The following is a 26,732-nucleotide window of genomic DNA, read 5'->3' on the forward strand; positions in this document are numbered from 1 at the left end:
TTACTTACTTACTTACTTACTGGAACCATACTCCGACTTAGAGTCTAGATTATTACAAAAGGCCTTTCATCTGACTCTGTTGCTGGCCACATCACAAAAGTTAAACAAATTCTCTGTTTTGACATTTAATTGACATTCCCGCATTCATAGGCAGGTCTCTAAGCCTAGGCATATCTAGGTACAGACAAAACTTGTGGTCTAGGCAAAGGCATTACCTGAGTAAAGTCAAAAACTACCATGATTCAGTTAGGCACCTATCTGACAACTCTGCTGAACTGAGCGACACAAATGTTGGAGGCTCCGCTTTATAGTCTTCGAAGCTCTTTTTTGTAGACTTCTTAATTTGTGTCGCTCGGGTGATTGACATGAAATTGGAGAATATTGAGACAATTCGTGTCAAAAATCTGAAAAATTGACATTTTTACTGTAAATGACCTGAAATAAATCTGCACAACCTGAATAAATCACAACAATAAGATTCCTACATTTACTGATATTTTATTAATAAGACTCTAATATTTTATCAAATGCACATGACCATTGTTTAATGTATCTTTTAGATGCTTATAAGTGTTAATAAATTCTTCAAATCATGAGATGTCTATTCTTCGCTGTTTCTATGACTATTGAGCTGTCTAAAAATTATCAGCTGCCTATACCAAGCAACACTTCATTGAAGGGGCGTGGGAAAGGTTTTTGGGATTTATTCACGAAAAATCCATGCAAATTGAAGATTCTCTTCCTAGTTTCAGATTCCCTTTCCTGACTCCAACCCCTCCCTCCCCATCCCTGAATACACCCCTGCTCCATTGTTTGTAACAATACCAATTAAATCTCGGCAAAAATAAACCAATTCATAATTAAATTACAACTATATATTTTACATCAAGCATATCTAAACAGCATGATGCTGTTCGGCATCTGAAAATATTGTATACAAAGAGAATGCACACAGATAGATATAAAGATAAAATAATAAGCCAAGGAACAAAAATGGTGACATTGCTGCTACTGCGATGAAGGTATAGAAAATTATGTAGACTCCATTGAGTACGAGATATGGTAAGACACTTGCTGCAAGTTCCTGTGGATTAAGAGAGATTGTTTAATAGTTATTGATTGGGTATTACGTCTTTAGCAACTGTTGGTTGGAGTTTTTATGTGACTAGATTCGATTTGGAGTTCTACTAGTCATGCAAATGGAAATATACGGACAATCAGCATCAAGGGATCGGATTTCAGCGATTCTGAACAAAAACTAAGGTGACGCTGGACTTTTTCTGGATTTTTCACCATTTCTACGTAATGTGCTTTCCGGGAACTACATGATTCTATTAAGGAACTACTTTAGACACAGACATATTCCAGATTAAACCTAAATCTTATCAAAACAGTTGCACATGTCTATTTGACTGTGACTAGACATGGACTAAGCATTCCACCAACGATTCTACTTCAAATTTCCAAAGAATCACATTTTCACTTCTATTTAATCTTATATCTTACCTTTCTAATAGCTTGTACGAAGAAGAAGAACACAATTGCATTTACCGTATTAAAAATAATAAGTAGAACGCAAAAGGCTGTCAAAAAACAAACAAAATCAATGAAAATGTCAACAAAAACATAAAATTCTTACTTATTGGAGTCAAATTTTTAATGCCTGGATCTAAGTAAGTATAATCCTTGCAAATAAGAATTAGGATTATCTGGAATATAGCCAAGAATACTCCAAGAATCGAGAGGACTAACTTAAGTCCAACAAAAGCAAGCATAGACCTCTTTAAGCCCAGAGGCCCGCAAAGTTGATTAACTGTTTCAAAATTCTTTGGTTCTAGCGGTTCCTTCATTTTTTTCGTTTAAAACTCTAGATTTGATACTTTAAAATGAGGTAGTAATATTGTCACTTGATTGATACTTTAATTGCGGATGTACTGATGATAAATTGACACTGAATTAACAATTTAAACTGAATTTTGTTTCCTACGTGATGTAATGAACGCGATATTTTGTTGTCCTTTAAGGATTTATTGGATCCACTAAAGTGGATAATTTGGGTTTCAGGATTTATTGGATATCAATTCAAATTTTTGAAGGTTCTTTAATTTTTCAAATATTTTCCTTCAATTAACCTTCAAAAATTTTAATCCAATTTCAATAATCCTCATAATAATTATCCAAACCAGTGAATTGAGAACGTCGCTGACTTTCAGCACATGCGCCGTGTTGCTTCAACAAGCGACTGTTATTTGATATGATAATGAAATATATTCGTTGACCTTGCAAATGTGAATAGTATGTTCATGAATGTTTTAAGGTTAGTGAGTATCAGAAGTACTTACTTATTTCGCTGGTCGTACGGATCAGTTGTGATCCACGACTTCCCATTGGCGTCGTCTGAAGTTTGCTCTATCGCTGGCTTCCACTTGCCAATTTCCGATAACAAGCATTTTCGTCTAAACGTTTCCGCCGCACCATGTGGCCTGAAAGGTGAGGTTGGTGAGGTTGGTGATGTTGGTAAGGTTGGTGAGGTTGGTGAGGTTGGTGAGTTTGGTGAGATTGGTGAGATTGGTGAGATTGGTGAGATTGGTGAGATTGGTGAGGTTGGTGAGGTTGGTGATGTAGATGAGGTTGGTGAGTTTGGTGAGGTTGGTCGGATTCAGCCCAAATCCAGAACCAAGTCAAAATCACGACAGTTTTATTCAAAATATATATTTTTTATTATTTTATTTGAAATTTAATTTCAAAAGCCTTAACAAGAATTAGCAATAAATATAGTTATGATTGATGCTATAATCAAAGCAATTCCATTGTTCATAGTTTTTGGCTAAAATTATTCAATGATTCTAAACAACATTATATTCAGTAGATATACTTGAAAATATTGAGTATAAATTAAATGCACAAATATAAATGTAAATGTAAACCGCTAATCCAATAAACATATAAATACTCAATGCTGCAACGGCAGCAAATAAGAAGAAGCAGATGACAACTCCGTTGAAAATCAAATAAGGAAGGATCTTTGAATCGTTATCCTAAAAGAAAAAAATAATTACAAAATTATTTCTATAATAGTTGTATCCAGAGCAGCACAATGTATTCGTTAGGGCACCTCAAGATCTATACTTACAAGCTTGATTCCCTGAATGAAGATATAGACGACATATGCATTTAAACCACAAAATACTATAATAAGAATTGAGAAAGCTAGAAGCATAAAAAAATATCAAATAATTATTCAAAAATCCAATTTAATCCAAAATCCATGCTTACTAATGACTCCTAAACCTTCCACATTGACGTACAGATATTTTATATCTTCATTAATAAGGTAGGCAATAATCTGAGCAAAGGCAGCAAAAACAGCAAGAACTGAAATTAAAAACTCAATCCATCCGACAATTGACATTCCAGTTTTTAAGCTTAAGCAACAGCAGAGCTTGTTGACGGTTGTGAAATCTTTTGGTTCATTTGATTTTCCCATTTTGCTAAGAATTTATTTGCGTTGATTTTTGAAAGGTAACTGGATTGTCTACAAAAATAAAGTATAAAAATTATTGAATGGATTTTTGTGGGATAGATAAGAAATTTGTTTGATAATTTTTGACAATTGTCTGTCAATAATATTAAATAGTTTTAAATCATCGCTTGATTATTAAATAATAATTATTTAATGATTTTTGGAAAAATTCTTAACAAAAATGGAAATTTATTTGAATACATTAAATTTAAATAAATTAAAGTTAAAGTCATAATTTTTGTGAAATCTTGTCAAACTAGTCGTGTCTTGTATCTTTGTTAAACTCTATGGATAAGCCAAGAGATAAGTATCTAAAGATAATTTCATTTTCGTTTGGTGCAGTGGTGAGCAACCTGTGTGCCATGATATATTGGGTTGCTATGAAAAATCTTAGATGTGCCGCGAACATTTTCTTAGTTGTGCTGTGACTTGGCCGTGAAGGTTTAAAAGGTTGTCCATCACTGGTTTAGTTTTTCGCCGGTAAACATATACTCAAGCTCAGTTTTGTGATAATCCGCTTTATTGATTATTAAACATAATTTTAAAATTTACGAGTCTTTTTAATATTATTGTACTATTCGCCTACAATATATAAAGTTTATTTCATTAAATGCGAACGCATTATCATTTGTTAAAGTAAACAAAAAAAAGTTCAACATTCTACTATAGTTGAGAGAAAATGCATCTGATTTACTTTTATAAAAGGGGACATGAGTATGAAGATAGAGTGACTTCATATTTCAGAAAAATGGAAGAGCTTCTTATAGAAAAAGTATAATCCTGACTAACGAATCCAACAGTTGGACTCAAACTCTGTATACAGAGTAGTAATGGGACTCGAACCCACGACGACCGATTCCTGATTGCATGCTCTAACCGCTGAGCTATCGAAGGTTACTCGACTACATACCAAAGTGGACAATTCGACAGTTTTATAAGAATAAACACCATTTTATGCTATCCAATTCACATCAATTCAACAAATTTTATAGTAAACAACAGCATCATAGCCAGATTCACACCTCAATATTTTCATTGAACAAATTTTCTTCATCATTTACTGCTCATTTCCTACGCTTGACGATAACCTTCCGAGAAAAATACACGTGATTTTCTTGAAAATTTTCTATTCATCTCGGTCGTCAAATAGGATTTTTTACTTTCTATTATTATTATTGTGTATAAATGTGAATGACTAAGGGTTTTATAACCATCCGTCACTTTATTTTTAGCACATGAAAAAATTGACGTACAAAAAAATTGAGTACAAAAAGTAAATGAATATTTAAAAACAAAAATAATAATGAGACAGAATGCGTAACATTGACATTACACTCACTGGTGTTGTGTGTGTGAGTATGGAACTTTGATAACCTTAGACTACATATTGTTTATTATTGATTGGAATTCATGGACGCATATAAAGTAATCTTTGATCGAATTTTTTGAGCAGTATTGTCCAAACTGTGGGTCACGGAACACTAGTATGGTGCTAAAGTTTGTTGGGAACGGCATGAATAGCAAACCGGCTGCGGTCGTTGCTTAAAACAAAGGTGTGTTTTGGAATAGTAAGGTATACTCAATGTAGCATTCATATAGCTGCCAAATTAAGGCGGCTATCATTTAGTGTTAATAAACTTTAATAGACATCATTTATGAACCAGACTAGTACATGCCGGTTGATTGATTCAAAATTCGACACCAGTCCAAAATGACTCTGGCATGGTGTCGGAATTCCGAAAGATTAATCAAAATGTCGCATTGTATAAAAACTTCATTACCAATAGCAGTTTAAACGGCAATTGACTTCTGCCAATTATCAAAAAAAATATTCAAATATTTTCGATAATTTTAAATTAAATTTCAAATCAAAAACATCAAAAATGACATCGACTAATTGACCTTTTCAAAAATGTATCATGTATCTAACAGAAAATATACATCAATTGGTCAGAAAATTAAATACAAACATTTAAATGGATTCTCATATGATCTACAGCTGAGAGCCGTTCATATGATTTGAATTGTCATAGACTAATACATATGAGCTCCTGCCCGAGTGACACAAAGCTTCATATAGAAGTCGTTGGGGAACTCAATAGAGTATGTGCCCAGCTCAACATAGTGTGTGACTGTCATATTGAGTCTTGTGTTGCTTGGAATGTGTATAAGATTAGAGGATGACTTCCCAAGCGACACAAGCGAAGAAGGCTCTGCCACGGAGCATTAAATGGTCCGCCGAGGAGGATTTAAGGTTCCGCCACGGAAAGGCTACGCTGGTATTAGTGAAATAGATTAAGTTTAGCCTTAAAAGCTCCGTGGCAAACCCTTGTTCATTTGTGTTGCTTGGGAAGTCGTCCTCTAATCTAATACATGGCTTAATCCACACAAGACCTAATATTGCAGCTTTTCTCATTTTTGTCGCTCGGGCTTTGATGTCAAGCATTTGAATTTGCAAAGAATTCAGATCCGTTCTGTTTTAAAAATTAATACAGTTTGATTCTTAATCTAATTTTCTGATGTAACTAGTTGAAACGATTTGTAAGAATCTATGGAGACTCTGGAATATTCAAGGTTATTTATGTGATTTTTTTGAATTTTTCTACACACTTAAATCTGATAATCTTTGATATAAACCAGTTTTTTCACAATTTTTCAATCCGTTCTCAATTTAATTTCACCATTCACACACAATATGATCACAATTCCAAAATTCCACTGAAGTTAATCTACCCACTTACTTTAAATGTCTTTATAAATGCAACGATTATTTGAGGCTTCAAACGATCACTTTCACTTTTATTTGAACAATAATTTAGTTCCTTAGAGAAAATTTAAAAACGATATATTCTTAGATAATAGACTTAATTTTTGAATCTCTCAATTATTATTTTTAGAATAATGAGATGAACATACTCCCGCGTGCTTGAATGAAAAAAGGCAAATGAGTGCTGAGATGAGAAAAAAAAAGAAAAAAATATTAATTTACACATTTTTTGAAGAGAAAACTTCTGAGCTGATGTAGCATAATGTTATACTCTCAGGTTGGTTCTATTCAATCATTCAGTAATAGGCAACTTTTTTTGTGTCACGGCACATTTTAGTGCTAGACCATTTTATGACTCAATTCATGTCACACCTGAAATTTTTAACGGTTCTTAAAGTGCCGCGGCACACAGGCTACAAACCACTGAAGTAATTCATTTGTAAAGGATTGGACAAGAGGAGTAGCCAAGGAGACCATTGGGATCACGAGCTCCTCCTCTGAGAATTGGATAACCGATTATTTTGTAACGTTTTTTTTATTTTTGAAATTTTTTGTATTTTTCTTAACAAAATTACCAACAACACGGCCGGGCCCCTTCGAACGAAATTTTCTGAACACCCCCTTCCTGATTCTGCTACAGAAGTACTACTGCAAGTTAAGGTTTTCACTATAAACTAGGCCTGTCCCATCTAACCCCCTTTTAATTCGATGTCTATGGTTCGCCTTAGAATACACAGGCCTTTTCAGATGCGCAGCCTTTCACAGCTAATAGTAGCCAACCCAAAGATTTTCTCTAAATCAACATCAATCTTACAATCATAATATCATGCTACAGCGTGGAAGCTCAATAATAGCCTTACTCAACAAAGAAGCTTTTACATCATAAGACACTTAGAGGATAGTAATTGATACAAATTTTATTCAATTTGAACCAATTTAATTTTGAACAAATGAACACGAAAAACGTAAATTCTTGATGTTGACCTTGGCAAGAATTTGTTTATTTTATGATTTAATAATCGATTTATATTTTGTCATACTTACTTACTTCCTTGGCGAAGCAGCGCACGGGGCATATTGTCGCATTTAGAATTCGTCGGAAGCTGGATCTGACTTTAGATGGTTTCTGCCAGTTTCTAATTCCCAGCACTTTTGCATGGTTGCTCACACAGGAATCCCATATTTTGTCATAGATTGCTTTAATTTGAGGCATGCTCTAAAAATCGTTAAAGTCAGTTACTAGAGTTCGTTGTCGACTCAGATTCCATTTGGACAATCGACTTCCTGGATCACAAAAAATCCATTTTATAGCATAATTACTCAAAATAAAGCAACATCAAGCATTAATCTTACCACCCAGCTCATCACGTCAAAACATACAAATTAAAGCATGATTCATTTCACTTTAAATGATTATAAACATTAAAATTGCAAAAGTGTAACAAAAGCAGGAATGTAAGTGTCATAATAATAAAGCAATTCACACTATTCTTCGTGTGTCATGTTCTTCTATTGTTTCTCACTGCCATATCCACCATTTCATGCTTTTTTTTGTTTTTCAAAAAGCATTTGTCATTTTGCCTTGTTTGTTGAGGATGTACGAAAAGATGCGGGAGATGTGAGGAGTTTTCAGGAGAAAAAGAAGGGAAATTGTTGGAGATTTTGTGGAAGGCGCATGTGGAATTTTGGATTTTAAAAGGTTTCAGGACCAGAGTTGCAAAACAGGCACCTGTGACAGACAAAAACCAAATTCTTGATAATTTATAGGGTTTTTCTTACAAAACCGTACAAATTATCAAGAACTGTATAATTTTTGTCTGTTTTGCAACTCTGGTCTGGACCGATACCATGTCGGAATGGCGGACGAAATGTATTAGTTTTTAGGAAACTTATCATTGCACACAGATCCGGCGAGTGGTCTTTTTGTACCATAAAAGCATGTTCTTTGCCTGTTAGGGGAACAAACAAAGTTCCAGATCCTACTACAATTGCGAATTTTATTCCTTTTCACTAGGTCATTGAGATCCAAAGCCAAGCTAAGACATTTCGTGGCTAATGAATGCTTAACGAGTGAGGATACGCCAGAACTCTGCACTACAGTTCATATTGGAATCAGAAGCACTCATTTGATGACATTACTGTCTGTAAGCTTCAAATGAAGGTTTTAAGTTTGCTTTTCGAAAAAGGACAATTGAAAAAGCTTCTCCTACCGAGTCTCGAACCCATGACTTCTTGGTATTGCAATAATTAGGTACCGTACTCCTAAGCCATTCAGCCACCAAGTCACTTCAACCCACAAAATCTAAAAAAGCAAAATGACAATGTCTTCAAGACAAAATAAAGCTATTCTCATAATTTCCATTCTCATCTTCATCTCATCCTCCCCCGTACAACTTGCGAGAGTAAAAAATGGAGAAGATGGATATTGAGTCACATCTGGTGTGATTGAAAGAGTTATTGACAGAAGAAGGAAAATAATCGGAACATATTTTAAAAAATGACTTTTACAATTCTATTGATTGTGCTTTCTTTTTTCTAGTCTTCCTTACTCTCTCTCTCTCCATCCATTCTGTGCTAAACGATGAGTACATAAAGTAACAGAATAAAAAAAGGAGTGGATTATATAAGAAAAGCTCTTTTAACAAATCGTGACACATCGTGTGAATGAAGTGATTTAAAAAAAAACTATAAAATTGCTGACGCCAAACGTTTGCTACGTGAATGGCACTGCCATCACTCAAAGCTTTAGTTCCGATTCAAATAGAGAGGAAAACTAGGGAATTAATGAAAAAAATTATTTTTTTTTCACATAATAAATTTTTCGCAGCCAGTTAAGAAGGAAGGAACAGAACTGAGATGAAGTTCAATGGTAAATGAGGAAAAAATAAGGAAAGAAAAATGAACCCATGCCGTTGAAGCTATATATATTTTATTAACAGCGAATGGGAAAATGTAATAAAAATAATAAGGAATTGACGGATTTGGAGCTGTTGTGGGTAGTTGGGGTATTTTTGGGAATCTTTCTTTTGTAAGCTTTTTATTAAAAAATTTTGAATTTTTTGAAATTTTAAAACTTTTTTATCAAAAGCTTATTAAGCTTTTTTAACCAAAAGGTTTTTAAAGCTTATTCAAGATTTTTCAAATTGAGCTATTAGCAAATTTTTAATTCATTTGTCGAAATTTGAGCTTTTTAGAAATTTTTTGAGCTTTTTTAATCTTAAATTTTGAAAAAGCTCAAAATTTCAAAATAATTTTTTTTGGAGCTTTTTTGAAAGTTTGTTAAATTTTCTTTTTTGAACATTTTTGAGCTTTTTGAAATATTTTTGATTTATTTTTTTAGCTTTCTTTAAAGCTTTAGAGCTTTTTGGAAAGCTTTCGAGTCTCTTAAAGCTTTTTTCTTTAAAAATCAATTTTCATCTTTTTTCAAATTTTAGTCCCATTTTCCTCGTCCACTCCTCAAACAATAACACCCCATAGTACAAGAAGAAAGGCAGCATCACGTTTAAATACTATACTCAGCTCATAAGCTCTCGTTTTCGTTCATTTTAACTCTCACATAATCCAACAAAAAATGTGAATTTGTCACAACATTAACAAAATTGTTAAAGAGACAAAATAAATATGAAATAAAAAAAAGGACACAAAAAAGCTCACAACAAAAAAATAAGAAATGAAAGTGCGAGGCCAGGCAGTGAGCATTTTAATGAATAAAATTATGAAAGATGAAAATTACATTTTGATTTAAATTGATGATATTTGAAAGAATAACGAGTGGAAGTGCTAGTGGAAGTAAGAATAATTTTTATTTCGCAAAAAAAAAAAAGCTTCTTTTTTTCTGCAATTTATGATGCTCATTATGAGGCACTTTCCACATTGTGAACAAATGTGGGTGCCGACGAGAAGTTGGAACTTTGAAGCACATTAAAAAAGATTTTTTTTTTTTATTTTTTATTTTTTCATTAAAATGTATAATGAACAAGGATGCAACTCAGCGATTCAAGTGGCGAGAGCATGTATGAATGAATTAATGGTACGAACGGAAGAAGTGTGTCGAGCGTATAAATAAATGAAAGTGATGCAATTAAAGCAATCTGTTGCTTATTATTTTTTATGAGTAATAATTTTTCAAAAAAAAAAAAAGCTTTCGCATGTACTGGAAATAGCAGATGGAAAAGTCACCATTTGTAGCCATGCTGTATTGATGACCAGCAGCGCATATTAACCCTTACAATGTTATGTAATTAAAATTTAGTGTGGATTATTATTGGGACATTAGCCACGTGTTTTTATTGAAGTGTGCTACTATATGCTATGGTATATTGGAGGGTTTGGTGTTTATTGATACTTTTTAAGGACTATAATAAAAGGTTATTGATTCTTAATTTGAGTTTTGAGTTGAGTTTGGTCAAAAAGTTCGTAGATAACACGCATAAAAATTGTTTTTGTATTTATTCTGTTTATAAAGATAACGCGCGTTTAATTTCATTTCGAAGATAACGCGCTGGAATATTTTAAGACAATGCGTTAAAAATTAGTTTTATTCTATGTTTATAAGATAACACGCAAAAATTGATTCATTCTTTGTAAGTTAATATGTAAATTGATTTTCGTCTTATTTTTGAAGATACAACTCTGATAAAATGCACAAAAACACACAATTACTTCACAATAAACAGTATTTCTTAATTTATCGTGTATAATACGCATCATAATCGCATTATACGAATGTAAAACATAATTTGACAAATCTACTTCGTACCTTTACAAACGGTGACTTCCTCTACATCTTTACTTAAAAAATCCTATTGAATTCTTCTGACTTCTTTCAGAATTCACCAACAACAAACATTTCAGATGAAGCAATGAATCCATAAATAATTCAAGCCTCAAAAGTGGTAAATGAGGAAGAGAAAAAAAAAAATTCTTCCATCACGTCCGTACTTTTCTAAATTAACTAATTTTACAGAAAAAAAAACTACAATGCATTGCATCATTTATGAAGTGAAATTCGTGATCTAAATTTCCAGGTTTTTCTCAACCCGCTGGAAGCCAAAAAAGTTTTTCATCAAGCTCAACATTTTCACGAAAAACTCATTTAAAAATATTTCTTAAATAGACATTGTTAAATTAGAATAATGTCTCACCTTAAAAACTCATCAAGTTTTAATGATGTAAATTCATTAACAGCAACATAATACTCGAGCAATTAAAAACTTTACCTTATGAATTTTAATTTACTTCTTTTTTTCGTGAGCTTACACTGTCTGACATGACATGAAATCTAGAGATAATTATTCTATGAAGGAAAGCCAAGTATTTTGTGCATTCATACACGCTCCGCAAATTTATTAATTATCGCATAATTCATGAGAAGAACAGAAATTTTACTGAATTAAGTTTTGCACGGCTTTAAGGCACATGCAGAAATTGCAGACAGGCATGGTTGACTTGTTGCTGATGATAGCGCATTTTGATGGTATAGATTGGAAGCTCAACAGCAGATTGGAATTTAAATATATCAAAATAAATGTGAATTAAAGGAAATAAAAATTTTGAAAAATAACGGCCAAAAAAAATTTGAAAATTAACGGCCATGAAATATTTGAAAATAATACACTGTATTTGTCAAAATCATGTAGATAATGCGCATCAGAATCGCATTATACAGATGTAAAACACAATTTTTGGAATTTTTAGAATTACGTATAAAATATTTGAAAAATAACGGCCAAAAAATATTTAAAAAATTTCAGTTTCACCCATTGTAAATGTCCAATCCAAATACTATCATCCTATTCCACTATTGGACAGATATCAAAATCACAGACAACAGCACAAATTCCACACAATAAATTACAGTCAAAAGAAGAAATTTCATCATTATCAAATATTTGCTAGTCGGTGGGAAGGAAAATGAAACTTTTTGTAATTAAAAAATTAAAAGTTTTTTTAAGCCCCCAAGAAATGTTGGTTCTTAAAAAAAATCTCATTCTGGATGTTTATTATCATTTCTGTATCTTAACATAACAGAAACTTTCCAATTATCACCATGTACTTTCTTGTTAATACTAAAAAAGTGTAATAATTCATTTTATGGCACTGTTATTGTTCAGTTTTTGTCAAAACATGATAAGATAAGGCTTATCAAACAGAACTTTTCTGTGTTTAAAGAGAATCAACCTTTAATGATGAAATCGGTTGATTTAAAATTTTGAATTTTTCGCTTCAATTTTCAGGTAATTCCAATGTAGTTGATGTGTAAAAACTTTTTGTGCGATTCTCACTGTTTTTGAGATTTTAATGTTATGTAAATAAACTGAGCATAATTAGTTTTTTATTTTAAACAAAATTGCTAAAGAACGAAATTCTCAAGTGGTGTAGAAAGAAAGTTAGCATAACTGTCAAAATATATTCAAAAATTTGCATCACAAAATACATTCGCATCAATTGACGCAAAATTTACTTTCTAAAATTTCATTGAAAATAGTAGAACATTTAATAACATCAATTAAATGGAAATTAATCCTAGAAATGATGTTTTAATTGTGAATATTGATCTATAGCGTATCAGTGAACTCAATAAATGTCATTATAAATTATGTGGATATCATAAAAGTGCTCATATCATTTAATTTTAATTAAAAAAAAAATTTCTTGCTAAGGCAAAAAATTAAAAAGTTAATTTAAAAGAATTTCAAGATAATTTACAACAATGGATCGTGGACAGGAGATTAGAGAATTAAAATTAGGTGCTAGTTTTACAAATCCAAATGCCAGAGCAGCGTACCATACGTTAAAATGTAATTTCCATATGTTTTTTACTTTTATTTTCAATTACGTCCCAAAAATTGCCACATTTTAACTTCCTTCTTTTAATTTCAATTCTAATTTCAGATGATTTTAAGCCAGCCAGTGTTGATGCGCATAAAGAGGCAACATTAGAGACAGGGTCTAATAGTCAAGTCACTGTTACAGTACCACATTTAGGTAATTCCTTAATATCCAATTTGTCTTAATCAATAAAAGGAATTCTAATTTTAATTCTTATGTCCAATTTGATTGATTAGATGGTTCTGGTGTACCGAATACAATATTTAAAGGAAGTGCTCGGGATTATACCAAGAAAGAATGTGTTTTGATTTTTAATAGGGAGACAAATGAGATAATTTTGGAGAAATTGTGTGGAAATATTCAAGTCAAAAAGACAAGAACGGATTCAAGTAATAAGCAGCAACCGCCACCACCAGCCATTATTCCATCAAAAATTGAAAATCAGACGGCACGACAAAGCTCAAAAACTCGTGTATCGACTGGAACAACGAGGAAGAATGTCCTACATTTTGTGCCAAAACATTCACCTCATCAGCAACAGCAACAAGGCTCACCATCATATCCTCATCGAAGTCCGCAACAACAACCACCGTAAGTGATTTATTGATTATTTGCAACATGTAGCTTACGTCTCCTGGAAATTGAATGTATTTCCATATTTTATAAAAAATCAAAGCTGATTTCGTTGTCTTCTTATTAGTCAAGTAAAGGAAAAGATTTTCACAAGTACTGAAATAGAAAATTTTCCATCAAAACATTCCACAATGAGAGAGACTTTTCTTCTTAGAATAGCAAGTGTAGACATCGATAAGGTCGCATTTAAATTTGTTCATGTGAAAAATTGTGAGAAATTACGATCTGAAAAAATTTGAATATTAACGGTTAAGAATAATTTGAATCTTGTGCAAAGAAAATCAACGGTTATGAAATATTTAAATTGAGTATAAAACTGCTAGAAAAATAATGGCCAGGAATTGTTTGAATTTTAACGGTTGAAAATAGTTTAAATTTAGTTCAGAGAAAATTAACGGTTACAAAGTATTTAATTTGAGCGAAAAAAGCTGATAGAAAATTAACGGTCGTTTGAAAATATTTGAATTTAGTTCAAATAAATCTGCAAGAAAATCAAAGTAAAATACCAAAAAATATTTGAATTTTAACAGTTAAAAATTATTTGAATTTGATTACTAAGAAAATCAACGGTTAGAAAAATAACGGTCAAAAAATGTTTAAAATAAATCAGTTCAGTTAAATTTTTGAATTTTACGTAGCCTTTACGTAAAGAAAAACCGTTACGCAATTTTTGTACTTAGGTCATTTACACACATTTTTCACCTTATTTTTAAAGCTGCACATTTACTATCAAAATAATTATAATTCATTAAATTCTATCCATTTCGAGAAAATGCGCTAAAAATCGTTTTTATATCGTTCACCTTGAGACAATATTAAGTTTGGCTTACGTTGCAAGTTTTTTACTTTTATGTCAATATCAAAAATGCATATTACAAATATTTATTCATAATAATAGATGGAATGCAAATAACAACACATCAACATTGCCAAGTATAACGAGTTTATTGGATGATAATAATTTTGCCAATAATCAGCAACAACAGCAACCACAACAACAACTACAACAACAGCAACCATCGTCCATGTACAATAATAACAAAAATAATAATAATAATATAAATAATAATAATAATAATAATTGTAACATAAGTAATAATATATCAACTCCATCAACTGCATCAAATATGTTGCCAAAAGCGACAAGTGCAATACAAAATCAGCAGCAACAGCACCAACAATCACATCCAATTGTAGATGATGTAAGTATTTTATTTCTGTGTAATTGCACGATGTTCATTTATTACATGCAATACTTGATTCCGTCCTTTATGTAACTCAATATCAATCCTTATGTCTAACTTACTAATGACATTTTTCATTCTACTTCCATCGATCCATAGATTGGCGTACTGAGCTCATCAGAATCATCAAGTGACTCAAATGATGATGACGATAGCGATTCAGATTCAAGCAATGATAGTGCTGATAGCGTCGACAATCATCCAATGAACAATAATAACAGCAACAATATTGTACACTTGCCAAATCATAATAGCAATTCAATGAACAGCATGAATATGAATACGAACATGAATATGAATATGAATGCAAATATAAATATGAATATGGCAAATCATAAAAAAGGTTTGTATGGATATTGATTTTTTGTGGATTTAGATGTCAATTATGATTTGAAAATGGGAAGCTTTGGGACTTTTACGTGAAACTTGTATGTGAGACTTTTACGTAAAACTTGTACGTAAACTTCAAATGAATTGCTTACGTAAAACATAAGACTTGTACGTGTAACTTTTACACAAAACTTGAACGTAAGCTTCAAATTTATTGCTTACGTAATACTTGTACTTAACTTTTACATAAATCTGTATCCATAACTTGAAATCATAAAACATCTAATCAAAACTATTCCATAACTTTTCAATTATTTCAAATTAATTTAACATTAATCCTTTATTTTTAATCTCATCCACAACAGCACCGACATCAATGAGTAATCACTTGGATAGCAACTCAAAGGCACAATTGCTCACAAAGGATCTTTGTTTATCGGACTCAAACTCTGATTCGGATTACTAGACTGTAACTCCAATAATGAGTTTTTGAGATTTTTTTTTATACTGAAGAAATTGAAAAAAAATTTTTTGAAAAGAATTGCTTAAAATGAGACACGTGATGACAAATGAGAGACATATAGATGGAAACAAGTCTATGAATAAATTAATTATTTTTGTTATATTGCAAGCATGGTAAAAAAAAAAAGTTTGTGACTTGGTGATTTTACTTCTTTAATTAACCTATTATCTACATTCATAAACACAATTTTTGCCTTTTTTCTATTTTTTTGTTTTTCTTTTTTTTTTTTATTTCTGTGGAAATTATTAATTAGATATTATTTTGTTAATTATGAGTTAGTTCAAATTGAATTAAATATATGAAAAATCTGAAATTAATTAGTGATTATTTTGAATTATCTGGTAGTTAGAGTTAGGTCGTCATAGATCAGGAAATGCGTAGCTACTAATTAAGATCCAAAATGTCATAATTCGATGACCCATGATAAACTCATGTAGAAATTGGATGTAAAAGTCATCAGATTGTAAACAATCATGGGATGTCATACGCTACAGTTACTGATGAGATTTACATGGATATAGATTTCAATCTCATGAGAATTACAGGAAACCTTAAGTCATACTTTGTAGAACAGAAATAATTTCAGCACAAAAAAAAGGCTCTGTTTGTTATTCACAGACATGCAAACAAGCACATAAGCCATACGAAGGTAAAATTGCTGTATAACAACGGATTGAATGAATTTTATCCCCCTCATGTTTATCCACTTGTTTTTGCGGTATATCTTGGTACCAAAAAAAAAGGAGATGCTCTCTTTAAGGGTAATTTTCCACATTCCGGCCTTTTAAAATTATCAAACATTATCCACTTCCTTTCTCATTCAATGTTATTTGGATTGTTCATGGCGGATGAAAATGCTGTTTTTTGAAGATATGTACCTTTTTGAATCATTTAATCATGTGGGAAGAAGAGGTACTGTCTGAAGTTTGGTCGTGTGTCTGCCAATCATCTGAATTGGAGTTACTTGCTTACTGAATGGAGTCATGCTCCGACTTGGTTTTGTATGTAAACAAGAGCGCATTATATACGAGTATGTTCATATTGTATGCAACTATGCGCGTATTATATACACGTTTGAACATATTGTCTGTGCTTGTGCGCGTATTATATGCTATTGCGTATTATATTATATCTATTGCTGCTACACATCACATCTGATTTTGAGTGCTAAAATTCAAATTTAAAATTTCTGTTAATTTTTTGAATATTTTTTGGCCGTTAGAATTCAAAATTGACTGTAATCCTCAAACTCATTTTGATAGTGACAGTTCAAATTTTGAATTTCCGTTAAGTTTTCTTTGCCAATCAAATTTGAATTTCCATTACTTTTTCAAATATTTTTTGGTTACTTATATTCAAAACTTTCATTTCCGTTATTCTAATTTTTGAATTAAACTTCGTTTCCGCCAATCTTAAGTAATCACTTTCATACTTATTCCTCGGTTTTGTTGGAATAATTGTAAAAGGACAAAAAAAAAATAAAATTTCTGATAACTTTTTCAATCCCTTTTTCATAAGCTAGGGTATACCTTTTTCCAGAGCTCGAAGTCGAGTCGAGTCGACTCGAGTCGACAAGAAAAAACGAACTCGACTTCGAGTCGACTCAAGTCGATTTCATTTTTTTTAGACGACTTCGAGTCGACTCGAGTCGAGTTTTTTTTTTCAAGTCGACTCGAAGTCGACTCCGAGTCGACTTCAATTCTCCAAGAAAAATAATTTTTTCTTAATCAAACTCATTTCTGTTTGCGCTTGTGAAGTATATATTTACATATAAAAAGATTGCAAAATCTACTTTTTTTCAAATTTTTAATTCTTTTATGATTCTTTATGCAAGATACTTTCAAAAAATTAATGAAATAGGAATTTCTCCAGCTTTTTACAGAAAGAAATTTAGAAAAAGTTTATAAATCTCTTAATTTATTTTTTATTTGTTAATTTTATTATAATGTTTTAAAATTAAACAAGATAATCAATTAATGACTATTAGTTATTTATTTTTTGAAAGTTTTTTGCATGAAAAAAATCAAAAAAGAATAAATGAACTCGGAAAAATTTGATTTGGTAATTTTTTTGTATGTAAATATATACTTCACAAGCGCAAACAGAAATGAGTTTCGTTAAGAAAAAATTATTTTTCTTGGAGACTTGAAGTCGACTCGGAGTCGACTTCGAGTCGACTTGAAAAAAAACACTCGACTCGAGTCGACTCGAAGTCGACTAAAAAAAATGAACTCGACTTGAGTCGACTTGAAGTTTAGTGTTTTTGAGTCGAGTCGAGTCGACTCAAGTCGACTTCAATCATATCGACTTCGAGCTCTGCCTTTTTCTCTGTTCTCATCCTTTAAATTTGTCCCCAATTGCTTTTATTGTCTCTCTCTCTGTGTTTTCCCCCAAATTTAAATTTTAAAGTTTAATATCAATTAAGCGATTAAAATGCCATTTCTCGCAGTTCCTAAACTTATCAATCAATTAAATCAGACAAAAAATATATATTTTTGCGGTTAGAGTTTGGAAAGGTTTTATCAATATTTAATAATCTCCAATTAGACAGTCCGATCCCTTTTTTTTGAATTATTCAATTTGCCACGAAATAATTATTTAATTTCCTATTTACTTATTCAATAAACGCTGAGGAATAAAAAAAAAATTTTCATCCCTTCTTCTGCTTCTTAAACTTTATTTCATGTACTTGAAAAGAAGAAAAATCTTTCGATGTGGAAGGAAATTGAAAGGATAGAAGAGTTTGTACTTTTTCTATGGTTTAAAACCGGATCTCTGAAATAAGATGAAGATAATGTGGCTATTTTGGCTTCTTTGAGGAAATTTAATACTTGGCAATTGAGAAGGATCCAATTTTTGAAAGAGCTGATGCTAAGCACTTGATGATCTTGGGGTGGAATTCAGGATGAGTAGCATTAGTATTCTTAGAAAAGCAGCAATCTTGTTCAGGCAATTTAATGTTGTTCTGGAAAAAATTCATTTATATTTTAACTGCATTTGAAATTTTGAATTTTCGCATCTTTGAAAGTTGAAAAATAGTCATGCAATTTTTAACGGTTTTTCAAATTTTAAATTTTTGCATCTTGAAATTTGAACTTTTGCATCTTTGAATGTTGAAAATTGTCATGCAAATTTTAACGGCTTTTTAATATTTGAATCTTTGCATCTTTGATTGTTGAGAAATTGGCATTCAAATTCTAACGGCTTTTTGAAATTTGAATTTTCGCATCTTTGAATTGCATGAATTACTCTTCTGTTGACAAAATACAAAACTTCCTTAATTCAATTCATATTCTTATTAAATATGTATTAACCTAGATCAAGGAAGGTGAGTTCTTTATCATTTTGTTATTCACATTACACTTCTTATCTTACAGCTTATTTCATTGCAGTATATGGAGTTGTTTTGATCTTAAATTTATTTTTCTGTATGAACAGTAAATACAATGTACTGTTAAGCTGCTGGAAGAAGAACAAAGATTCAATTAGGTAGTTTACAATTTAATGAACTCTGAGAAATGTTTAGTCTTTACAGGAAAGAAATGGAAACAGTTTTGAGGAGAGTAAGAATTTTTTAGAGTGGATCTAAGCAGGCGATGGAGACTTAATGGAATCAAAATCCATGTGGATTCCTAATAGAGCATTGTTGGTTCAGTGCATTATTGGTATTCAGCCTAACAAGTCATCTTTCTAGTTCCAACAATACCTAATTCAATTTCTGGATCTCTTCTTTTCAATCTCCAGAAGCTTCATTCCTTACATCCCAAAAATCTGAAAATTTTATCTGCAATTTACATCGAAATTGAAATTACGAATCACCATGTATTCAACATTCGGCACGTGACAAATTATAGAAAGCTCAGTTGACTGAATTTCAATTATGAATTTTTTTTCCACTGTCATGCAAACTTGTGTTTGACGATGTGCTGAAAATATTCATTAAAATCGTGATTTTTCACATTTTTACACATGAAAAAAAAAGTCTTTTTTTTGTGCACAACGCAATGAAAAAATATTTTTTTAGTTCTATTTACAGATAAATGCGACAAAAAATGAGAAAAACTGTGAATGACATTGTGTCCATGGTTGTTGAATGTGAGCCAGCATTGAAGGGTGATGGATAAATTTCATTCTCTTGATCGTAATCAAAAGGACTTTCATATTCATTTGATTCTGTTGATGAACTACTACTGATGATGTCAGCTGTTGAATGAGAATAAAAAAAAGATATAGCAGAAATGGACACACAGCAACAACAAAAAAAAAATTAATTGAAAATTGAATTTTTCATTTGACAGCGGTTTGGTGCTTTTTTTCGTGTGTGCAGGCTTCTGTGGATGGAGTGTGGTAATGTTTGGATTTTGTCTGTCTATTGTACTCTTGAGTGTAGTTTGAGTGACAATTTTTAAAGTCGTTGACTTTTTGATTAGCAAAAAATGAGAAATTTTTGGATGTGCTGCTCGATGTCTTGATGGGCTTCATTGTTGGGCTTCTTCTCTGGTCTAGACAACAATTTAGCTAAAACATGTTTGTGACAGACCGTCTCAAATTCAAGTTTTTCGGCATTAGATTGACGAAAAATTCGAACTCAACTTATTTTAAAATACAAATTTCCGTTACGAAGAAAAATAAAAGTAACGGTCAAAAAAAATTTGAATATTAATTTGTGACAACACTTGATATTGGCAATTAGGAAATAAGAGCTTGAGATAGAGCCTGTCTAAGAGTTTTAGATACCAACTCAGACAGACCATGGATCGCAGCTGATCTGTAGGGCCAGCGAAGTAAGTTAGCAAGTAGCAAGTTAACATAACCTCAAAATTCCATCAAAACATCCATTCCCTACTCAAAAATGCGTCAGCATCACAAATCTCCATCAACATCCATCCTTGCCATTTTTCACGTTTCACCAAACGACTGCCAAATATGTATCTATCGCCATACACACACTAAACTAGTGCAATCAGCTCGTACAAGATACAGTTTTTCAATTAACTTCCATATACTGTGTCTCGCAGATCGATTTCAATTTTATCAATTTTATACTTACAAACGGCAGGCGTACTGAATTGTAGAATATTGCTCTGCTCACTCTGACCATACTGATTTCTTGCCTGAATGGACACCTCATAAACACGACTTGGCTCGAGTCCTTCCAATTTATAACTTTTCGTATGAAACGGACCAGTCGTGTCTCTATCAGCTGGTATTGTCAAAGTTCTCCAATAAATTTTCCCTTTAGGCTGAAAATTTTCATTTCCGGTCTTTACAAGTCTAAATTTAAAGCTATAATCAATTATTGGTGATAAAGATTGGGTCTGCCATGATAAAAGTTTTGTCGTTGGTGTGGCTGGTTGATGCTTATTCTCAAATACAGGCTTCAGTGGATAAGCCATTAATGTTACCGTTCCAGTCGATATGCCTAAAGCATTCTCTAACTTACACTCATATTTTCCAAGGTCAGATTCACGAACACTACGAATTGTAAGCACATGTCGTTTCTTTGAATAATATGATGGTAAAGCTTCTGTGACAGTCTAATTAGAAAAGTTTATAAAAGAAGAAAAAAAAAGGAAAGACAAAAAGTTAGTGAAAGAATCTTTTGCGGTATTAAGACTAGTTGGTCGTCTTTCTTTAATAAATTTTCTATGTAATCGAGATCCTTGTGGTGAAATTAAGTAAACTTTTTTGATTGGATTTGTTAATTCTGCTGTTTTAGCTATCAAAATTAACTTTTTCTTTGAATTGTAAATGCGTTGTTTTTGTTTTGGTTTACGTACGTATTATTTTGAAGTAAGAGATTTACGTACGTAATTTTATCACGTAAGCACTTTACGTACGTAAAATAAACAAAAACAAAAATTTTTTCGCATTTCCTGCTAAATATAGAGCATTTTAAGACTTCAAAACTCTTCCATTATCAAGAATCATCCAACTTCCGTAGAAAAACTCCACAATACAGCTTCCAACACCACAAAAAGCACTCACCAAATCATTCTCATATGCACTAAAATAGTTGTTAGTTTTCACAACTGGCTTTCCCTCAAAAAACCAATGAATTTGTGCTGTCGGATGAGAAAACACAATGCATTCAATTTTTGCTTGTAATCCAGTCTTAGTATGCACAATGGGATTTTTGACAATAATTTCCGGTGCAACTATATGGGGAAAAAAAAAGTTATTCAATAGAACATTGGATGTGGATGAAAATTCATCTCACACTGTACAAGAAGAAGTAGACCGCTTGATGCCGGCTCGCCCACACCATTATCAGCTACACATTCAATATAACCAGCCATGTCGTAATGTTTTACTTCAACTGTAAGTCTTCTGTTGCTGTCATCTGTATTTGTAACTTTTTGACTGTTGTGACGCCATGATATAATTGGATATGGAACACCTCGTGCCTCACATGTTATTTGAAAAATTCCACCCAATGTTATATTCATGATTTTGGCTGGATATGTTATTACGGATGGTGGAACTGAAGGAAAATATAAAACTGCATGACATTCAGCTATAGCTTTATTTTAATCAAATTACCTTGAACTTCAATTGCATTCACTTGCTTAAATACTCGGTATCCGATTGTGACTTCACATATGTAATTGCCAGTGTCATTTAGTTGAACATTTATCACTTCAAGAGATCCATTTGGATGTAAAATTCTGTCATATTGTTCTTGTAGTTGTGGCAATTGGCTATCTGCTATTACATTATTATCATCATCAAACCATCTGACTCTTGTGTGACGTTCTATTATTTTTTATGTAAGGAACAAAAGATAGAAAGTTTTTTGGAATTAATGGCTTGGTTTTGTGGTTAGAGCGCATTTTATATATGGTATTAATCTCGGTAAAATGTAAAATTTTCAAAGGTATCTTATCCGTACCCGCATAAATATCAATCCCAAACATTTCATTCCCAGACACAAAGGCACAACGACTTATTACGTCCCATAAAAAAGATAATTTTTCAAAAAATTATACACATTTTACTGACATATACATCATATGATAAAAAAGAGAGCAGCTCTTCCTTTCTTTTTTGAAACATTTTTCACAAAGTTTTGAACTTTAATTTCCTTTATGTACCCAAAAAAAAAAAAGTAAGAAAAAAATGTGCTAAAATTAAAGTGGAAATAACAATGCTTTTACGTGCGGATACTACAAAAAACATTTTAAATTATTCTTGTCCTTTCATTTTGCTTGTTTTTAGCATAAAAAGTGTTTGAAAGTATCATTTTGGACTTTTAATCAATTTTAAACGGACATTTGGAATTTAAATTTTGGCATCAATTGAAGCAGAAGAAAAGTAAATATTGAAAACGAAAATATTCAAATTTATTGTTTTTTAGACGAATTAAGTGATTAAGTATGCAAATTAATAGTGAATCACGAAGCTAAATTCATCAAGATGCTTACATACTTAAAAGTGAGTACAAATTTAATACATTTTGATGGAATATAAGCATTTCAAAATGATTTAGGTGTTTTAAGTAAACAATTTTGAATTTACATTTATATCAGGCATTGCCATACGAAAATAGAATCGACTTCCAGCCCTTACTAACGCTAAGCATTAGGTATTTACTGAAATATATTACAATCCATTAAAAAAAGCGCGACATATCAGAATCAACAACTGTCACTTTCTCTTGAGCTGCTCATTTTTTTCCTAGAACAGAATATTGTTCCAGCTCAAACATCACACGAATATTTCAATGTTTTAAGTACTTTACATAAACATGCCATGAGAATATGTGAAAAGAGTGAAACAAATTTTCATTCCCTTTTTTTCTAAGCTTCTCGGAAGTAATTTTTTATGATTAAGTTCCTCGTGCTTTATCTAATGATAAAAAAGAGTGAATATTTTGATAACCAAGGATGTGGAAATGATTTTAATGAATGTAGAATTCATTGTTTATTGATAGAACCTCTAAAATCTTCCACCAACTACGTAAAAAGTTAGCAAAACAAAGAAAAAAACTTTTCTGTTGAATTTCTCCTCAAGTATTAAGCAAATATTTATTCCTTAAAATGTTACTGTCTTTAGCAGATAAATTTTATGTGATGAATTACTTCCAGCATGTTGAATGAGTAAGCACAATATTCTTTTTTTTTGTTGTTAAATTACAAATAACTTGTAAAATTTGAAATAAAATTGTAAATTACTGTTTATGTCATTGATGGATTGTAGTTTTGTGTAATATTTCAAACTCGTTAATTTTTTCGGAAAAAGTTTTATGAGATTTTAGCAAAGTTAAATGAGTTTTTCAACCGGAAAAATAAATTATGTGGTTTATATTTTTGACTTGAAACTTTAATTGAGTGAAACTACATGCTGTTGGGTATATTGAGCAGTTCTGAGTTAAATTATGTAGTGTAATAACCAAAATAAACACTTTTGGTCTTTTCATTTTGCAAAAATGTTGAACTCAAGCAAACTCAAATATCATACTTTTAACTTCATAAGAGGTCGTTCTAATGGAAATTGGTGCTAAATGCAAGGCAAAACGTAATAACCAGATATATAACGTTCATTTAAGATTTGAACAGGAATCATTTTACATAGTTGAAGCCCCCTTTTCATTGAAAAAGTCGGATCTGTTTTTAAACTCTGAAGAATAAACATAATTGTAAATAATTAAATCCGTAAGGAAGTCGTTTTGATTAAACTACAAACATCACAATTGCAAAACCAAACATTGCAAATTTAAGCCAAAATCTTAAATTTTTGAAATTGACTGCAAAATCTAACAAAACTTAGTCTTAGAAACGTTAAAATACCGGCAAATATGAGGTTTTATCACCAGGGTCCTTCAATTGATCGAAAATCGATCATGATCGTGATCGTCGATCTGATCGAAAAATGATCGATCGATCTTCGATCATTCGATCACTTTTTTTACTTTCTGATCGATTGATCGATTGATCGATCGATCAAAAAAAATTTTGATCGATTCGATCGCGTGATCGATCGATCTTTGATCGGAAAATGATCGATCGATAACGATCATTTTTCAGCTTTGATCGATCGATCATCGATCATTCGATCACAAAATGGAAAAAGTGATCGAATGATCGACGATCTTTCGATCATTTTCGATCACATGCTCGAATTTTTTTACATTTTTGATCGATAAATCAAAAAATTTTTTTTCGTTATAATTTTCTAAATTTTCCTTAAATTTTCAATTTTCTTCTTTTATTACATCAATCTAAACCCATTCCTCCATTTACTGATGCTAATATAAAATTAAAACGGCCGTTTATGAACCTCATGGATTAAAAAATCCATAAAAATTTTGCAAAAGTATTAGAAGCTTACTAAGAACTAAGGATTTCAATCCCGTCATTGATTTTTTGGTATTACGATATTCAGAAATTATTTGAATTTTCAATTTTTTGTTCAAATTTCAACAGTGCATCGGAAAAATAATAAAAACGATAGTTTTGAGGGTTGATGCACTATGCATCTTTGTGAAAAAAATGTTGTCTGAACTTTTAAATCTTAATGCATAGCAAAACTCCTATTTTTATACATCAGTACTCAAAAGAACCATTTTTTTAAATTTTTAATTTTAATGAATTTTGCATGAGAAAAAAATCTATAAAGACAGAACTTTTGAATACAGTCTGGAAAATACTGGAATCAGTAGTCAATGCTTTTTTACACAATCATAAAATTATCGATCACGATCAATTTTTTCGATCGAGCGATCAAAAAAAATGATCGTGATCGATAGATCATTTTTCGATCAATGATCGATCGATCATCGATCATTCGATCAATTTTTTGACTTGCGATCGATCGATCAGTTGATCGATCGATCATTGATTGAAAAATGATCGAGATCGATCGATCATTATCGTTCAATGATCGATCGATCATCGATCATTCGATCATTTTTTCCATTTTTGATCGAGTGATCGATTGATCGATCGATCAAAAAAAAGTTGATCGATTCGATCGCTCGATCGATCGATCTTTGAACGATTTTGATCGATTTTGTCGATCTCGATCGCATCGATCACGATCATTGATCGTTGAAGGTCCATGTTTATCACGATTGTATCCGGATAGAAAAGGGGTTCGTTAGATCTAAAGAGAGAATGAAGACTTAATTCAATCAAAATTCCTCAATTTCCCAAAACCCCAAATTATTGACACTCTAACTTGCATTCCATACCAAACATTTGAATTCAACAACCCCTAATTAGACTCTCTACCCCACTCAACATTACACAACTTCAAAAAGTCCTCAAAAACCTCCTTCTTACCTGTTGAATAACATGGCAACAGAACTGAATCACTTTCATAAACCTTTGCCGTTGTTGGATGACTTTTAAAATTTGCATCTGCTTCCACAGTTATATCACTAATTAAAATTAAAATAATAGGCAGTACACCTGTAAGGCACTTTTTTAAACTATAACTTTTCATTATTTTTTAATTTGATTATTCTCTGTTTTATGAATTAATCACTTGGCACTTAAAGGTTGTTGAGTTCTTATTTGTTGAGAGAGTTTGTGCATTAATTGATGAATTTGAAAAAATTACATTTTTTATAGCTTTTTTGCAATTTTTTAATTAGATTAATTTAATCTTTTTTAATTTTATTTAAATTTACTGCAATTTTTAATCACTGAATCAGACAGACACTTTCAAGTTATTATTGCAAAATTTAACTTTTTTCAAAATTTTCCACTTTTGATAAAATGTTAAAATTCAATTTTTTTCCGTTAATTTTTAAATTTTTCACAAATTTTCTTTAATTTTTTCTCAATTTTCACCTCAAATTCATCAAATTATCGTTCAATATTTCAATTCATCATGTCCTTATTAATCCCAAAATAATACATCATCATACGTTTATCC

At 31.4% G+C, this 26,732-nt stretch overlaps 2 protein-coding genes and 3 long non-coding RNA genes across 12 annotated transcripts; 2 read left to right on the forward strand and 3 right to left on the reverse strand.

Moving 5' to 3' along the window:
- Positions 1 to 519: 519 nt before the first annotated feature.
- LOC139086811 (uncharacterized) lies at positions 520 to 2,339 on the reverse strand. Its single transcript, XR_011544067.1, has 3 exons — positions 1,640 to 2,339; positions 1,507 to 1,583; positions 520 to 1,084 (listed from the first exon to the last, which is right to left on the reverse strand). It is a non-coding gene; the product is annotated as an uncharacterized lncRNA (long non-coding RNA).
- Positions 2,340 to 2,809: 470 nt separating this feature from the next.
- Positions 2,810 to 12,367, reverse strand: LOC139086810 (uncharacterized). 7 transcript variants are annotated; one of them, XR_011544062.1, is made up of 5 exons: positions 11,435 to 12,367; positions 7,335 to 7,574; positions 3,277 to 3,535; positions 3,134 to 3,210; positions 2,810 to 3,038 (listed from the first exon to the last, which is right to left on the reverse strand). It is a non-coding gene; the product is annotated as an uncharacterized lncRNA (long non-coding RNA). The 7 variants fall into 7 exon arrangements; XR_011544063.1 differs by having other exon boundaries at positions 2,811 to 3,038; positions 7,335 to 7,506; positions 11,435 to 12,366; XR_011544065.1 differs by lacking the exon at positions 7,335 to 7,574 and having other exon boundaries at positions 2,814 to 3,038; positions 11,435 to 12,363.
- On the forward strand, positions 4,932 to 7,780 carry LOC139086812 (uncharacterized). 2 transcript variants are annotated; one of them, XR_011544068.1, is made up of 2 exons: positions 4,932 to 5,096; positions 6,421 to 7,780. It is a non-coding gene; the product is annotated as an uncharacterized lncRNA (long non-coding RNA). The 2 variants fall into 2 exon arrangements; XR_011544069.1 differs by having other exon boundaries at positions 4,932 to 5,076.
- Positions 12,368 to 12,762: 395 nt separating the features above from the next.
- Eaf (ELL-associated factor) lies at positions 12,763 to 16,061 on the forward strand. The gene is made up of 6 exons (XM_070635427.1): positions 12,763 to 13,090; positions 13,185 to 13,277; positions 13,358 to 13,712; positions 14,653 to 14,956; positions 15,098 to 15,341; positions 15,694 to 16,061. The coding sequence occupies exons 1-6, from the start codon at positions 13,003 to 13,005 to the stop codon at positions 15,792 to 15,794; spliced, it is 1,185 nt and encodes a 394-aa protein (XP_070491528.1). The 5' UTR covers positions 12,763 to 13,002; the 3' UTR covers positions 15,795 to 16,061.
- A 3,788-nt stretch (positions 16,062 to 19,849) lies between these two features.
- On the reverse strand, positions 19,850 to 26,486 carry LOC139086832 (neurotrimin-like). The gene is made up of 6 exons (XM_070635441.1): positions 26,135 to 26,486; positions 22,395 to 22,607; positions 22,072 to 22,335; positions 21,840 to 22,009; positions 20,902 to 21,388; positions 19,850 to 20,054 (listed from the first exon to the last, which is right to left on the reverse strand). The coding sequence occupies exons 1-6, from the start codon at positions 26,295 to 26,297 to the stop codon at positions 19,882 to 19,884; spliced, it is 1,470 nt and encodes a 489-aa protein (XP_070491542.1). The 5' UTR covers positions 26,298 to 26,486; the 3' UTR covers positions 19,850 to 19,881.
- Between the last annotated feature and the right edge of the window lie 246 nt (positions 26,487 to 26,732).

Source organism: Chironomus tepperi, unplaced genomic scaffold (genome assembly GCF_022539635.2).
Source record: "Chironomus tepperi strain 1889 unplaced genomic scaffold, CSIRO-AGI_Ctep_v1 contig_89, whole genome shotgun sequence".
Taxonomy (NCBI): domain Eukaryota; kingdom Metazoa; phylum Arthropoda; class Insecta; order Diptera; family Chironomidae; genus Chironomus; species Chironomus tepperi.

Excerpts from the sequence above, each read along its gene's own strand:
- Eaf (XM_070635427.1), top strand. The coding sequence starts at position 13,003 with ATGGATCGTGGACAGGAGATTAGAGAATTAAAATTAGGTGCTAGTTTT. Across the intron at positions 13,278-13,357 it reads TGTTACAGTACCACATTTAG|ATGGTTCTGGTGTACCGAAT; the intron begins GTAATTCCTTAA and ends TTGATTGATTAG. Across the intron at positions 13,713-14,652 it reads AGTCCGCAACAACAACCACC|ATGGAATGCAAATAACAACA; the intron begins GTAAGTGATTTA and ends TCATAATAATAG.
- LOC139086832 (XM_070635441.1), bottom strand. The coding sequence starts at position 26,297 with ATGAAAAGTTATAGTTTAAAAAAGTGCCTTACAGGTGTACTGCCTATT. Across the intron at positions 22,336-22,394 it reads GAATGCAATTGAAGTTCAAG|TTCCACCATCCGTAATAACA; the intron begins GTAATTTGATTA and ends ATTTTCCTTCAG. Across the intron at positions 22,010-22,071 it reads TCTACTTCTTCTTGTACAGT|TTGCACCGGAAATTATTGTC; the intron begins GTGAGATGAATT and ends TTCCCCATATAG.